The sequence below is a fragment of the Cheilinus undulatus genome, linkage group 16, assembly GCF_018320785.1.
Source record: "Cheilinus undulatus linkage group 16, ASM1832078v1, whole genome shotgun sequence".
NCBI lineage: Eukaryota > Metazoa > Chordata > Actinopteri > Labriformes > Labridae > Cheilinus > Cheilinus undulatus.
The window spans coordinates 3,573,097-3,590,457 of NC_054880.1; the positions used below are offsets into that span (position 1 = coordinate 3,573,097).

Consider the following 17,361-nt stretch of genomic DNA (forward strand, 5'->3'; position numbering starts at 1 on the left):
ACAGACAAATTAAAAAAAACGGAAGAAGAAGAATAAAAAGCAGGTAAATGTACACAACCTAGGGTTAAACCAGCTGAGTTTGGGTGTTTTTCAGTCATTTTAAGATGATCTCTTGCAGGTTTTTAACTTTTTTTCAGTTTTAGGGTTTTTCACAGATCCTCCAAATCTAGATGAGGGTAAATCTGGCATAAAATCATCATCATCATCTTCTTCTTCTTCTTCTTCTTCTTCTTCTTCTTCTTCTTCTTCTTCTTCTCATTCAGACACAAACTTTGAGTCACATGACACCTTGAAGTCAAGTTAACCTGATAAGAGATTAAAGCTCATAAAAACGCCTTCATAGATGAAGTCAGGATTAATCAACCCAGAGCAGGATTATGGAAGAAAGACAGAAAGGTCATTCTGCATCAATAGACCGGTCTGAGGAACATGAAGATCTCTGTGGAGTCAGGATGATAAAACAGGATTATATCTTGTTAAATGAGACAATCAATCACAAGTACATGATAAAATAAGGTTTATTTAAGTAGACTACTTTACAAAGTGGGCCGACTGTTTTAGTGAAACTGTTCAGCTTTAATGCTGTTTCTGAAATAAAGTCTGAAACGTTTGATCAAACCGTGGAAATAAAACCAGAGAAACACCAGGCTGGGTTTTTGTTCTTTTAGATGGCAGACCTTCTGACCCGCTGGTTCAAACACTGAGAAGTGTCTTTGAGTTTTCTCTCAGCTTCATGGGAGAAATCAAAGGTTTTAACTCTGACGTCACACAGAGTCTCACCTGGACAGATCGCTGTCGTACCTGCAGGGAGAGGAAAGAATCAACGAGTCACTGACAGCAGATCGTAGAGACGTGACACTGGTATTTACTTTACTGAATCATGGTGACAGAAGCGTCTCAGAGTCGCCATGGTAACGTAATGATTTCCAGTGTTAGGGGTAACGCCTTACAAAGTAATCTGTTAGAATACTCAGATTACTTTTTGTTGTAACGTGTTCAAGTAATCCTGTTATTAGTTACATTTTCACAAAAGTAATCTGTTACTGAAAGGGAAATCACAAATTTTCTTTCTTTTTCGTGGCTTCAAAAAGAGAGAAAGAAAAAAAGGAAGCTTCTCGAAGCGTCTGCACTGTTTGTCCTTCTTTCTTCCTGTAGCCACGTTGGTCTCTTTGGGTCTTTTATTTTCTTGATCATGTGTTTAATTTGATTGTATTATTTGTATGTGCTTTATTTGGTAGTTTTTTTTAATTTTTGTGTATTTTATGTTGTTTTAAAGGTCCGTGTATTTTCTGGCAGATCCATTTCCTGGTTGAAACCAGACTCAAATATCGGGAGAAACTCTTGTTATTACGTTTTTGACAGAAAATTTAAAAATGAGAAGTTTTCTCCTTTTTTCATTTTGATCACAAAAAACAAAAAATGTTTTTTCATAAAGGGATCCAATTTAGTTTTTGTCAACTTCATTATTAACCGATAAATGAAAAACGAGTTATTTTTTTGATCTATTTGTTATTCAGTTATTAATCAAACATTAAATGAACAAATGAAACATGGATTCAGGAGAAACTCTCTCTTCTTCTTCTTCTTTTTTTTTTTTTACTTTTTTTGTTGTTTGTTTGTTTGTTTGTTTTTACAAAGGAATGGAATAAAAAAGACAGAAAAACAAGCCAGTTTTTAATTTTTAATTTTAGTCACGGAAATAACAAATACAAAAAAAAAAAAAATAGGTGGACATTTCAAAATAAAAGCCCTCATGTAAACATTTAAGCCTCTATAGCCATCCACTGTGTTTTACAGTATAATAATAGGTTTATTTGCTCGATACAATGTATCAAAACTAATGTCAACAGTAAAATTACTGGTGATTTAGTGTATTTTATTAGTATTAGGAAGAAAATAAATCAACAAACAATCAGTCTAATAAGTAAACGTTTGATTGGATGGCTTAAATGTTGACATGAGGGCTTTTATTTTGAAATGTTCCCCTTTCCCAGTGGGTAACATGATTTCCTTTTCTTCAAGTATTTCAACAAAACATGAAAACAAAATAATGGAATTGAAAAAAAAAGGACCACCTTTTATCTTTTTTTGTATTTGTTATTTCTTTTTTGTGACAAAAATTAAAAATTTAAAAAAAGGTTGTTTTTATGTTTTTTCCCATTCTTTTGTTAAGAAAAAAAAGAAAAAAAGAGGTTCTCCAGAATCCATGTTTCATTCATTCATTTAATGTTTGATTGATAACTGAATAACAAATAGATGAATAAAATCACTAGTTTTTCATTTATCTGTTTTTAAAGCCTAATCAAATAAAATATTCCTTTTCTCTTCTTTGTTTCTGAAACTAAATCAAATAATACATTCTAATGTCTGTTTTTTATTTTGGATATTTAGGTTGGGATCAAAGAACGGAATGTGACAAACAGCAACAAGCAGTCAGTTTGATAACATCATTCATTTCAGTAACTCTGTGCCGGTGTTACACTCAGAAAAGCATCCCAAGAATCACGTGCCCATCACTGAGTAGCAGTGTAACGCAGTGCTGGCGTTTGTGTTCTGTATATCTGAAATGGGTAAATCTGGCACAACTTCACCAACTCCCAAGGTGCATGGAGGATGAGGAGGGTCTTGAAGAGAACAGAAATCTCCAGCAACACTTGTAGTTAAAAGAACAAGGCATGTAGCCTTCATCAGGGTCAAGTTAAAAGTTGTTCTTTTAACTACAAGTGTTGCTGGCGTTAGTGTTCTGTATGTCATTACATTAAGAGTGAGCTCCTCAGCGATGGACACATGATTCTCAGGATGCTTTTCTGAGCGCAACACCTGCAAAAGTAACACAAATGAATATTGAAATCAAATTGGCTGCTTATGGATGTTTTTCTGTTACATTCTTTGATCCCAACATAACTGAAAAGAGCAAAAAAGACCAATCATTTCTTGTTTATTTGATTTTATTTCAGGAATTAAAACAAGAAAATGAACCTTTTTTTATCATTTGATTTGGTTTTAAAAACGGATAAATGAAAAATTAGTCATTTTCTATTTATTTATTATTCAATTATCAATCAAGTATAAACTGAACTGATGATACACGGACTCTGCTGGTATTTGAGTCTGGTTTCAACCAGGAAACAGATCTGCCAGAAAATACACAGACCTTTAAAATCTATGGTGTTATGGTCTGAATCGTCACTGTGCAGCACACTGGTGAACATCAGTTATTTATAAGTAAAGTGGATTGAATCTGATTGGATTCTGCTAACATTGAAAGTTCGGCATCTTGTGAAACAACTGTGGTAAAAAACAAACAAACAAACAAAAAAACAAAAAAGTAAATGATAAAAACTCGTCACTCACTGTGCCACACAGTCTGGGATCTGCACGTGCTCAGTGGGGATGAAGACAGAGAGATCCTGGAGGGTGTCGACGAACTGGAGCTTCCTGCTGAACTTAGAGCTGAGGAAGAGGAGGAACAACGGAGGAGAGAGGAAGAGATTTAAACAACCATGATATGACTACAGCTGTGCAGCAACTCGAGACACTGCAGCGCCGTTACAGGGGCGTTTTTCATAAATATCACCACAGCGTGCACATGTTTATCAACAGCAGAAATTCAGAGATAATCGTGATTAATAATTGTTTGACAGCCTCAGTTCAAATGAAACTTGAAGAAAAGTCAGTTCAGTTGATTGAATGATTATTAGCCATTAAAGCAGCTGATAGACCAGCTGATCTCACTAACAGACCAGTAAAGCAGAAACTACCTGAACGTAGCACCTGTTTGCTACCTACAGGAAGGTCTACATGAGAGGCGGCTACCTCCACCTAGCTCGGTCTGATCATGTTAACGCTGTCGCTCTTCTGTGCATGTAAACGCTCTGTGTGTTTTAGGAGGAGTCAGAGTGTCGAGGTCAGGAGGTCAGGAGGAGAAAGTCAAGGTCAGTGAGAGGAGGAGGAAGAGGAGCCAGCAGACCTGATGAAGGGTTTGATGATGGTGATGAGAGCTTTGATGTACCAGGTGGGATGGACCACGTAGAAACCTTTCAGGTTCTTCCTCAACCTTCACAAAGACACAGGTGAACACAGTTATTATCACACCATAGGGTTCACCCGGTCCATCCTGCAGGGGCACAACAGCAGACCTCTAAAACCCGACATACGACTGAGTTTTAGCTAAAAGTGATCATTAAAATGTACAGGAAGCTTTCCAGCGGGTCGCAGTTGTATGCCAGGAAAACAAATGTAAGAAATTCCAGTATTTTCATGCTGTTTTGGGAAAATCAGTAAAATAAGATGCATGTATGAATCCTTCTGTAAAGATGCTTTTTAATCATGTTTGATAGTCCTGTCCCTCAGTTAGGCTGTGTTCCTTTTAGGGTCCAAACTGCAGCTTTCATGGTTTTTGGTTGAGTTTGATGTAAAATAAATAAAATAAAATAAATAATAATAAAATCTGAGCATCACCTTAAACGTCACCATTACCAACAGTGTCATTATTATGACAATGAAGCTATTAATAGAGCAGGTGCAGTATCATATGCACAGGTGAGCCTTTCTTAAACAAACACAGAAGCCTTTAAAAGCTTGGGAATTAATATGTATGCTAATGATGAATAAAGAGAGTCAGACCAGTCAAATGAACCTCTGTACGTCTACATGGTCAGACTTTTTAAAGGCCAGGATGGACAGATGAAATGTTGGCTGCATGTTCAGTAAACATCGCCGTAAAGAGAACAAGCATGAGAAAAAATAATACACACGATTTTATCTGGTTAAATCATAATGAAGAATCTCAAACATGAATACAAATCTACTAGAAAAGGATTTTCTGAATGTTTTAAATGACAGAAAAAGAGTTTTAACTGTAAAGATCTGGCGCCCCCTGCTGGACATTGATTCAAATGACATCTGAGTGTCTGGTGGAGAGGAAAGACCTGATCAAACACCTGCACTGATTTAAAGGTTGTTGTTTTTAGTGGTGCTACAGAAAGATCAAGTTCAGTTTCATTTTTAAAATCACACATTTTGAGGTCAGTTGGCCCCCATTTCTTTTATATTTGTGATTATTTTTCATCTTAACAGTTATGCAAACCAGCCAGCACACTTACAAATGTTTGAATGTTGGTAAATCAAGATAAAATTATGTGTTTTGCACATATCAGCACCAAAAATGCAAAATTAATAAAGACATAATAACAAACCATTCATACCATGTTTACCAATTGATCCCTTTTTACATTATTAAGTAGTAGGCACAAAAACATGATCAGTAGTCTAAACAAATCATCTAATCATCTGTATTGCATCCTCTTCTTAATACAGCACTGATCTAAACCAGTATATCATGCAGTAGCATAGATTTATGATCCTCTACTGGTGCTAAAAATATAATAAATCCTGCCTTTTCTGTTTCATTTGGAGCAACACTACATCCACTTGAATTAATAAATCCATGTTAAAGCATTTCTTGTGCAACCCCAGATCCAGAAAGGTTGTGTAAGATGTACATAAAGCATGCAAAAAAAGGTGTTCCTTGACTTAAAATTGTGAACACTTGAATATCATCAAACGATTCAAGGAATCTGGAGAATTCTCAGTGAGCAAGGGACAAGAATGAAGGTCAATTCAATGACTGTGATCCTCATTATTTTTCAGTGTCCCAGCTTTTTTGGAATTGGGTTGTGCTTGGAGTCCAGTTATTTTTAGGGTTAATTTCAAGTGAGACCTCACTGCTAATGTCTCATTTCTCTTCATCTCATATCTGTTTTCTCTGTTTGCACACAGCCCTGCAGTCTCATTTCTTACATGGGCGTGAAAGGGGCGTGTCTTTATGCTAATTAGCTTTTTAAAAAGTCGTTAATCTGGCATAGGTTTCTCTTAGAAGTTTTAAGAGACAAATTTAGGAAAACATGACAGAGCTATTGTTGAATCTCCTGATCTGAGCCCAAACACAATACTACAACAACCACAGTGAGTCTGAATCACCTCCTGTCGATGGTGGTGTAACACTCTTTGAGCCATCCTATTCCTGGTAGTTTGTCTTTCTGGCCTCCAGCACACAGATACACGATGACGTAGTTTTCTGCAACCATCAGATCCAGAGTCCCTACCACGTACCTGCAGAGTAAGAGCACAGATTTAATCTGTTATCATCCTCTGATGTGTTTTATCAGAAATGATCACAAGAAGCCATTTAGCGCTTTGTATATTTGTTTGACCTGTCTAGATGCAGTCAAATGAAGCCCTGATGCCTACCAAAGAGCTATCTTCAAACTAATTGGTGTAATTTTAGCTGTAAATAAAGAAAATCACGGCTATATGTATTTATTATGGATTCAGGAGAAACAGGTGTGTCCTTTTTTATCAGATATTGGACACTTTTGTTACAAATTTTGTATTTTTCTTGCATTGGCCCGTTAATAGCAGTTCAATTTCCTTTCGGACCTGAAGTTTAAGTGCTAATGGCTAAATGCTAACAGACTCGATGCTAATATTAACGGGACTGAGCCAGCTGACAATATCTCACAAAAGTCAGCTAAAAATAATCCTCTCTAAAACAGGATTGTGTGCCATAATGCCACATACTGTAATTCATCTAAACCTCTACTTCCTGTTTGATTGGTCTCATCTATGTATCCTGTAATCCAGTAAGCCTCGTGCTAACACAACCTGAGGGTGAATAAACATGTAGGTTAGCTGAGCATGCGTACACCTGCCGTGTTTATGGTAAATGCTAGTGTTAAGCTAGTTAGCAAGGTGTAAGTGTAAAACGTTAATTATTGTTAAATTCCTGTTAAACTGGGACTGCAGCCGGTTTTACCAGTTTTGTATTTTATTTTGAAAATCCACAGCGGATTGTTGCGTCGCGCTAATGCGGTGCAGTCTAGCTAGCTCTCAGTAGCTGCTCTGTTCGCTCAGACATAAATTCAGTTATAAATGTGGATATAATGCATTAAAGTCACCTGTATTCTAGTCAACACGAATATCCAACAGAATTCTGTTAGAAATGCTTCTTAAATTAATACGTTAGCAACATTTAATGCAGTTTGTAAGAATGTTAGCCAGCAGCCGTTGGCTCTTAACGAGTGAACGTGACCGGTACGTCTTTTAACGGGAACTTTCCTCCGTTGTAGTCTGGGCAGGAACAGACGTCTGAGCACCTTCCTGTTAATTCTGCACAACCATGGTTGTGTGTGCTGTCTCATGTTTTCCAGGTATGTTTAGTTGGAGCTGTCTATATTTTATTGAGCTGTATTTTCTGGATTTAATGCGTTTCTGAGAAGTGTTTGCTGTGGCATGTTTTCACCACTAGATGGTGCTGTTGACTTAGTTGCTTTTATATCTATAAACTGATGATGTGGCACAAGATACTTGGAAAATATTTTTATTTTAACAATTCAGTGTATATTTTGATTTTATCTCACTCTTACAAAATTTCCAAATTATTTTTTTTTTCAAAATTATTTTGTATTTTTGTACATTTACCATTTACTGGACAAATTATACCACTACATGATCACTGTACATTAGCAAACGATCGTACGCTGCAGTCTGGGCAGGAACAGACATCTGAGCGACTTCCTGTTATTTCTGCACAACTGTGGTTGATTGTGCTGTCCCATGTTTTACAGAATAAATCAGTCCAAATGCTTCATTCATCCCGACTCCTGTGCACTATATCATGACAGCAGCAAAGCAAGATAGGAAAGGTCACATAGGAATGATAACACTTGGCAAAACTTCACAAATGTAGGTGGTTAAGCTGTAGCATGCAGTTTATATAAGCAGATAAACACGTGTACTTCAAGGCTTAATATGCGACTGTCAGAGCAGATTTTAAGACCAAAACAAACTCCACCTTTGTGCACAACTCAGACCTTTCCCCTCCTGCTTTACCTGTTAGTTTCTGTCAGACAGAAAGTAGCAGTGCTAAACATCTGAAATCAAGATTCTGAGATCAATTTAAATAATGACGAGTGCCTCAAAGCTGTTTCGATGATCTGTTTGTGATTTTATGTTTGTTTTGGTTTGTAAATTCTTTCGATCCACCTTTAGTTGTATTGCCATGGCAACACACTCTTATGCCCCTAGAAACAGCAAGGAAGGTTTACACACACAAAATCGTGAATATTGAGCCTCTGAGTTCCACCAGTGTGAACACTGAGCTGAGAACAACAAACCCAGAGGGAGTTTGACTTCTCTCCTTCAGGAGTAGATTAACATCGGGTAGATTTAATTTTTGTTAATCCAACATTCAGAGTCTAGCATATTAGGCTTTTGTTGGTGTGATTTTAGGCCTGCCAAAAAATACTTCAAATACATTGAAATCATGAAGTTCAAAGGTCATCAGCAGTAATGTGGATGTGCCGTACCTGAACAGGTTATCCATCACATACTGGTAATTTTCCAGACTGTTCTGCGGCAGGTAACAGGAAGAAAAAACTATGATGTCATTCATACCGTCTCCATAGTAACCTAAAAGAGGGGGAAAAAAAGGTCAGACAGGTGTTTCAGGTGATGACGATTCCACCAGGTGATCCGTTCAACAGGTGAGAGAGTGGTCGTACCTCCGTGAGAAAGCACCCTGAGAAACGGCTCCAGGACACTCATGTTGACCCGGCTCTCCTGCGGTGGTTCGCCTGTAGAGAAACAGCGCCACCTGGTGCCCTGGCTGTCCACCATGTCCTCCCTCTCCAGAGCTCCCAGGTCACTCAGGTCCATCCCCAACCCTGAACCAGTCCGAGAATCTGGCCTGGACCCGGAGGCGTGCACTCTTCGACGCCGGGACGCCACGCCGAGACGCCGCAGGTCATCTGGAAAATGATCGTGTGGTGTCATCAGAAGTTTCTAGTATTACCTTTTAAAATAAACAGGAAATTTACAGCATTGACCTCTGACCTTCAAGGTTGAGGTCATAGATGGGAAAGTGCAGTGATTCGCTGTCTGAGGGCGTTTCCATGGCGTCCAGGTCAAAGTCAAGCCCTGCGTCATCGTCACCTTCAGGTGAGGGGGAGAGGAACAACGCGGAGAAGTCGTCTGATACTGTGGATTCACTACGATCTGTGGAGAGAGACGAGGAATCCACTGAAACAAAATCAGCATAAAAACAAAAGCTACCCTGTCTGTGTATGTTATGTTCCTAGTTCTTATGTACTCTTATGTACCACTTATGTAACCCTCTCTCATATATATCAAAGAGTACAACCTAGACCGGCCTTTTCTGTGGCATACTGAGATAACAAAACTATGAACTGGCGTTATACAAATACAGTCAGAGTGATATGTTACATAACTGCTTTATATGTGGAATACAGAGTAGACACCATGTATGCACATCATAGCTAAAGCTAATCTTCACCTCTGACCCTGGCCAGGTGGTTAGGATTGCTGAAGAATTGGACTGAAAATATCTCAACATTATTGTGCAAAACAAGGCCAACAAAACACTAAATATCGTTTGCCAGTAACTGATTTTAGCCAAGAAAAAAATGGCAGCACTTTATTTTGAAGGGCCCTAATCATTTTTTCAGTAATAAGTGGTAAATATCTAGTTATTTCTCAAAAGTAAGATGTAATTACCTTGCAATAAGCTGACATGGTTATCTAAGGAAGCATTTCCTAGTAATTATGAAGTAATTCCTTGTATTGAAGCAACTCTCTGGTAGTTAGGTGGTATTTTACCCTAACCCAGTGCCAAGTCTTGGTGTGCCATATCATCCATACATAATCAATGCAACTACACAATTATTTAAGTTCACGCTACACTATTATGAGGGTTAGGGCTAGGCTCTGAGGGTCTCCCATCGACCTCCCCATGATGCCCAGCCAAACCATGATTGTTTAGGGTTAGGGTAAGGGTAAAATACCACCCAGTTGCAAGAGAATTTCCACAACATTGCAAAGAATTACTTAATAATCAATACATTACTACTAGGTAAATACTTCCTCAATACTACAGAGTTATCACCAGATAAAAGCCAATTTATTACTAGTTAATTACCACAATTCCAATAAAATTACTAGGTTATCAGGGCCCTCAAATAAAACACTACCAAAAACCTCCTGTGTTGACCAAATTCTATGTAGCATTGGTGCTGTAGAATAATGACCCTGATGAAGGCTTTGAGCCCACACACTAAAGGCCCATTTATGCTCAGAGTTAAATACGAATCCAGATACGGACAGAGCCTTCTGTCCATGCTCCTCGTTCATTTCGTCTGTATTTCTGCACGTTTCCATAAAGCTTACGGATACGGAGCAGTACCGCCGGAAACCGTGGGGGCTGTGTTGCTGTCACTAACCGATACGTAGCTGTAGTGAGACACGAAGGAAAAATAACTGGCAGAACTTTTTGAGGAAAAGTTGTGCGAGTTGGCCTCCTTGGCCTCAAACACCGTTTGAAAAGGACGTATACATGTTGTAACGTAAAGGGGGTATAAATGGGCCTTAATAATGTTTTTATGAATGTTTCTGGAGCTTTCTTCATCCTCTGTGCACCTTAGGGGTTGGTGAAGTTGTGCCAAAAGTATTTACTCAGCTGTGCTGTGAAATAACACAGGTTTTTCTGATCCTGTTTGTTAAAAAAATTACATTAAATCGAATTAAAAAGGAACTTGGTTTGAATCAAAAATGGTCTTGTTTTGTGATACTCTGAAAAAACTGTTAACCTTTCTGTATATTATTTAAACTCTTTGTTGTTAGCAGCGGTCTATCGATGATCGTTTATTACCTAAAGACAGACTGAGAGCTGGAGCCACCAGGACTTTCTTCTTCTTTGGCCGTGACTCTGACAACGCCAGGCTGGTGGGAGGGGCTACAGACAGGAAGTGAGGTCACAGAGATTCAAGCACTGATCAGGTATTACTGTATTTCAGTCCATCATTGGTTTTATACAGTGATAAAAAATGCTTTATGTTTCATGGCGGATCATTTTTACCTGGTCTGTCGCTGGTTGGTGACGGTAAATTCTGCTCAGAGACAAACTTCTCCTCCTCAGACCCTGAAAACAAAAAGACCCAGCATTAGATTTTCTAGAGTTTTCCCATCATGCCCTTGTGTAAAGTGTTCAGATGTGTTTAATATGCATTTAAATGTGTTTAGATGTATTTTGTTCAGTCATCACTCCTTTTCTCTTGTTTCTGGTGGATTATTTTTGTTTTTGATGTGAGACGCTTCTGCACCATGAGTGAGGTTATCCACTGTGTTACCAACTTCCTATAACTAAAAGTACATTGCAGTCTGATTCTTGGGGGGATAGTGGACAGGCCAGTGGCACATGTTTTTGTTAGAAAAGCCTGAAAAAGTGCATTTTGCATAATATGTGACCTTTAAACTGATTTAAATTAGTCTAGAATTTAAGATTGAACAGAGTTACCTGGCTGGAAGTCGCCCTCCTGCTCTGTTTCACCTGCTGGAAAGAAATGTTAGATACGAGGATGGCAGACAGAAGTTTAAGTTAAAAAGAGACGAAGAGACACTCACCATCCTCATCCTCCTTGGCTACCAGAGACGTTTTTTCTTCTTCTTCTTGTTCTTCATCTCTTATTTTTTCTTCATCTGAGCCGAAATAAAGAAATGAGAGAGAGCAGAGAGGACAGATTCACCTCAGACTGAGACACATACCTGCTGATTCAGCACTCACTGCTGCCATGGCAACCAGCTCTTCTGTTTCATCCTCTGTGGAGAAAAGTTAGAAATCACTTTTAAACAGTTTATTTTAAAAAATGAAATGAAGAAGTCAGAAGTTTAAGTTGTTAAAGACGGTCATAATCAAGACGTACGTGCTCCGTTTAACTTCGTACCCGTTTGATCATCAGACCGTGAATCTGGAGTCACACTGGTAGCTGAAGGAGAAACTGGAGCTGGAGGAGTCCCACCAGGATCAGCAGTGCTGGAGTTATCAGGATTAGTAATACTGATAGAGACGTCTGCAGCAGGAGACCTGCACACAGTAACACAGGAACACCTTTTATTGAACTATGATGGATAAAACTTCCTTGTTTGAGGCTACTGTAATTCTAGGGAAGCACAACACTGGATTTTTGTTGATATCCAATATGCAAATTTTTATAAACTCATGCTATTGATGCCAATATCCAATTAAATATATACACACATTTCTCTTTACTGTAAAGAACACAGAGCCTCAGAAAGCATGCTAGAAATGACCAGTCAGTCTTGGTGTGACTATTTGTTTTAGAAAAACACAGTGAACCACCGTGAGGGCCGTTATCCACAAATGGAGAAGACTTGGAACAGCAGTGAAGCTCCTCAGGAGTGGCCGGCCTACCAAAATCACTCCCAAGAGTGCATTGACGAAACAATCCAGAAACCCAGGACCATCTTTGTCCTAAAATGACCAGCGGTAAGAAAGCGTTCTCTCCCACCACATGTTTCACCACACGTGTCGGATCCGTGAGTCAGGTAACGTCGCATAAAAGCGCTGAGTATTACAGATTCTGACCTGGGCATGTCTTCCTCTTGTTCCTCCTCTCTGGACTCCATGATGGTGTTTCCTGTGGATAAATGATCTTATTAGAAGTGTCGAAGTTTTTCCTGCTTTATACTTTTAAAATGTAATAGTAACTCCAGACTTTGCTGACAGGGTAAATCAGACAGCTGATAAACTCATAAGAAAAGACAAGAGTAAGAAAAAATGTAAGGCCAAATCAATTCAGAAAGAAGCCCAGCCCAAATGTAGGCAGATATATCTGAAAACAGAGATTTCCTCCCGTCCCTGCATGATGCATTCTAAAAAAAAAAACAATAAAAACACATTTGTCCACAAGAAAACGCAACAATGCACTGTAACATGTCCGTCATTCACTGTACAGGCAAAGCACGTCCTTGACATGAAAATGGTTCTCATCAAGTGTTTCATCCATCCTGAACCAGATCTCATCCGAAGCTGGCGTAAGTTTAAAACACCCACCATAGCAAAGTGATACTGTAGCAAACAGAGGAGAAACCAGAGGGATGTCACAAGCACATCTACATCTACACATTAATGCTGTAAATGTAGTTTCTAAAAATCTTCATAAGGAGTTTTCTACAAAGTGCCTCCTCCATAACTGTTTGTGTACTAAAGGCCAAAAGCACAGGAAAGCTGAGATTTTCAAAAACACCTGCCTATATGTCACTGATTATCAACTGGTGGCCCGTGGGCCATATCTGGTCCCTGAAGGTTCCTTTTTGGCCCCCAAAAGATCATTAGATTTAGAAAAGGAGGAAAAGAAGATGTGGTTTTTATGGTATCTCTTAGCTTTAAATGTCTGTAGCTGTTAAATCCACAATTACTATTAAAAAAGTTTCAGAATGACTTAATATTTGATCTGTTTTTACAGAAATTCACTTGTTAGCCATTATTAGCAAATATTTCAAAAATAACATTTTTAAGATGTGTTAAGACTTGCGAAATTTAGCAAAAATGGCCAGAGAGAGTGGCAAAATGGGTGATAAGAGGCACGAAGGGACAAAAATTGGCTGGAAAAGGAAAAATAGGCAAAAAGTATCAAAAATGGGTTTAAAGTGGCAAAACTGGAAAAAGATTTGTAAAAAGGGGATAAACGATGCAGGAGAAGTGTTTAAAGAATGACAAAATTTAGGTTAAAGAGGCAAAAAGGAGCAAAAATGGGTCAAAAAGGGCAAAAATAGCCTGGCAAAGTCATGAAAAGGGGTTAAAGAGTGACACACAAGGGCAATAACTGGCAGGAAAGTGGCAAAATGGGATAAAAGAGTAGAAAAGTGGGCAAAAACTGGATTAAAAGTGGCAGCAACTATCAAAAATGGGTTAAAGGTGACAAAACTGTAGCAAAACTAGCCTGGCAAAGTAGTGACGAGGGGTAAAGAGTGGCACAGGGGCAATAATTGGCAGGAAAGTGGCACAAAGGGGTTAAAGAGTGACAAAACGGCCAAAAATTGGTTTTAAAGTGGCAAAAATTGTCAAAATGAGTTAGAAATGTCTAAATAAAGTCGTGAAAAGGGGTTAAAAAGTGTCACACATGAGTTTATGTTGGTGCTAAATCACAATAAGGGAGGCCCCATTCTCTGAGATTTTTAGGGGCCCAGCTTATTCTGTGGGCAGGCCGGCCACCTTACAGCCTGCTGAATTATGGATAATAGGGATAGATCTCACTGTTGATACAAATATAAGAAGAAAATACAAATACTAATACAATAATATGTTAATGAGGCCAATGTCTGTTAAAATTTTGGTTAATTTAAAGTCCGCCCCTCAGCTGTCAAGACTAAATCTTGCCGTTGTGTGAAAGTACTTGATGACTCCTGCTCTATGTGGACTAGGCCCTGCCTCCTAGCGCCTGCATTTGTAATATTACTTTCTGCTGTCAAACTTCCATCCTAGAGCAAAAACAAACACAATGAAACGCCCTGCAGCGAGCTCCAGACATCCAGGGCCTGCACCGACTGAATTCAAGCTCAGCTGTCTCATCCTCGGGTCTAAACCAGCTTTAAACCTCCCACTGTTTCAAATTTAACATTCCTCTCTTTTGCCAAACTTACATTTTCCCTAAAAAGAACATCAAACTCACTTCCTGTCTGGTTCCCTCTCTTGTTGAACTGTTCCACTGAGTGCCTCTAGATTCCTGGAGCACATCAGCTGTGAGGCTGTTTGCAGATGTTTTCTAAATACGTCCTTTTACCTCCTATTGTTTATGCATTTGCGGCATGTTTGATGGTAATGCAGTTGTTTCACTGTCTGGTTTCTTTTGGTTTCATTTGCTGCACTTCTTTATTTGCTTTTCAATTTCTGCAGAATCATTTGCTGCCATTTTTTTGGTTTCAGAGCCGTCACATATACGACAGCGTATCATCTACATAGAGATGCATCTTTATAACGGTTAACCACAGAAAAAGGTTGCAGAAGACGAATTACGTTGAACCCAAAACTGAGCCCTGTGGCACACCAAACATCAGACAATAGAGGTTTAAGTCAGAACTCAGTTTTTGTATTAAAAATGTTTAAAATCTGTCGCTGCAGCAGGCGACTAGTGTCCTTATTTAGACGTAGAAATAGTTAATCTTGTTTCTGAAGGTTTCGTTTTGTTTTGTAGGCCATAAAGAGACAGCATTTCTAGTTTGGTCTGTTTTCTAACCAGACCAAAACTCCTCTCAGGAGCTGAGGACTCCACATTTTTCAGGTTATCCACCAAGTTTGTTTTCCTTCCCACAAAGTCTTTTATTCCGACGGATTTCCCTCTAACACAGGAGGGTTGTTGGAGCACACAATAAACTGACTGAGAGGAAAAACAGAGCAAAAGTAAATAAAGTTTTTCCTGTGAGCAGAGTGAGCGTGCCTCCGTCTGACGGCGGTGATCTGTTTTTATAGAGCACAGGTCTCAGTGAAGCAGAGACATAAAGGTCAATGTAGAAACGACAACATGAAGATTAAAACAAGAGGAAGGACTCACGGCAGGTCTGATCCTCAGGGAGTCGACGGGAAACTCGCTCAGCAGCGGCGGTGGCCAGGTGAGACGGTTGAAGCAGGCAGGTGAGACAGGTTCAGAACAAACACCTGGAGACTCACCTGATGACATCACAGTGACTTTTTATGAGTTTACAAGCGGACTCTAACACCTCGCCTGTCTCTCTCTCTCTGTGTACACTCAGCCTACAGGGCAGCAGAGGTGTGGTGTGTTGCTGTGGCGAGGGCCCGACCCTGTAACCATGGTGACTCTGACTGTACAAGCAGGGGTGGGAACTGCAGCCTGCATGCCCCTACCTGCAGACTGGGAACACAGGAGTGTGCAGGGCTGATTGCACAAGTAATGACATTAATGTCCTGTGGTTTAATTGTTACGGGTGTCTGGATTTAACCGCGAAACCTGTTTGTTTCATCCTAATCTGATCTGACAGGCTTCCTTTAAACAGTGGCTGTCTTGGTAGGAGTTAAAGTCAAGCATCAACACAGCCTCATTTCCAAAAAAGTTGGGTCACTGTGTAAACTGTAAAAAAAAAAAAAAAAAAACAGAATGTAATGATTTCCAAATTTCATAAGCCCCTAGAACTAAAAACATATCAGATGTTGAAACTGAGACATTTATGCATCTGATTTAAAAATTTTAGCTCATTTGAACACATCTCAAAAATGTTGGGATGGGGGAAGAAAAGATCAGAGGTCCTGTAGGAGCATTTTAAACAAACAAGGTTAACTGGCAACAAGTCACTAACATGCCTGGGTGTAAAAGAAGCATTTTAGTGAGGCAGAGTCTCTCAGAAGTAGGGGTGGGCAGAGGTGCATAAATCTGCCAAAACAGGGTCTATAAGTTGTGAAATTGTTTCAGGAAGTTTTCCTCAACATAAAACTACAAAAGGTTTTAAAAAATCCCACCATCTACAGCCCATAATATCATCAAAAGATTCAGAGAGTCGGGAGGAATCTCTGAGCACAACGGCTGAAGATCAGTAATGGATGCTGATGATCTTCGGGCTCTCAGGTGGCCCTGAATTAAAAACAGGCTGTAAATCACTGCATGGGCTCAGGAACACTTCCAGAAATCACTGCGTCAACACAGTTTGCTGTGGTATCCACAAATGCTAGTTAAAGCTGTATCATGCAAAGAAGAAGCCGTATTTAAACAAGATCTAGAAACGCCACCAAAGCTTGTTTTATATAGAATGAGGCAAAATGGAAAACTGCTCTGTGGTCAGAAAAATCAACATTTATAATCATTTTTGGAGACCACAGACGCTGCAGAATAAAGATGATCCAGTTTGTTCGTGCAGAGCTCAAAAGCCTGCATCTATCAATGCTGAAACGTCTATGAAGGTTTTAGAGCATTTGCTCCTGAGGGTGTGAGGCTTTGTCTGCTCTGAGGTCAAAATAAGGCTTGTATGAATTAACTAAAACCATCATTAAACCCTTTTTTAAAATAGTTTAAAACAAAACTTGTTCAGTAAGAAAAACACGTTGAGCTTTTTTTTTCTCAGGTTTAATCAATGAAACGACTAAAATCAATGATCTTATTTTCATGGATGGCTCAGTGTAAAAAAGCAACATAACTGTTTTAGAGCAACATAAGCTCCCATCCAGACGTCTCTTTCAGTAAAGGGCTTTTGCACATTTCAACACAACAATGCTACACCCCATACCACATCCACCACATCATGGCTTCACAGTATTCTGAATAGGGGTGCACCGATTGTAATTTTCTGGCCGATCACCAATCTTTAAAAAGCCTGACCTGCTGATACCAATTTTTTTTATAACTGACAGCATACATCTTCAATGTTCCAGTCTTATTTTATTGAAAAACATTGAACACTGTAAAACAAAACAAACTTGTTGTTTTAACTGCACATGAGGTAGTTCTCTCAAATATAAATGAAGTTTAGAGCATTGCTGTC

The 17,361-nt window shown here is 39.0% G+C and overlaps 1 protein-coding gene across 2 annotated transcripts; it reads right to left on the reverse strand.

Moving 5' to 3' along the window:
* Window positions 1-504: 504 nt before the first annotated feature.
* On the reverse strand, window positions 505-15,541 carry LOC121524228 (protein prune homolog 2-like). Of its 2 annotated transcripts, XM_041809504.1 has the most exons (15): window positions 15,426-15,541; window positions 12,461-12,512; window positions 11,778-11,938; window positions 11,620-11,673; window positions 11,479-11,553; window positions 11,372-11,407; window positions 10,934-10,996; window positions 10,727-10,810; window positions 8,896-9,057; window positions 8,565-8,810; window positions 8,370-8,472; window positions 5,983-6,114; window positions 3,971-4,057; window positions 3,355-3,453; window positions 505-801 (listed from the first exon to the last, which is right to left on the reverse strand). In XM_041809504.1, exons 2-15 carry the CDS (start codon window positions 12,499-12,501, stop codon window positions 777-779), a joined length of 1,368 nt encoding a protein of 455 aa, XP_041665438.1. In that variant the 5' UTR covers window positions 12,502-12,512; window positions 15,426-15,541; the 3' UTR covers window positions 505-776. The 2 variants fall into 2 exon arrangements, with proteins under 2 accessions (XP_041665438.1, XP_041665439.1); XM_041809505.1 differs by lacking the exon at window positions 11,372-11,407 and having other exon boundaries at window positions 15,426-15,534.
* Between the last annotated feature and the right edge of the window lie 1,820 nt (window positions 15,542-17,361).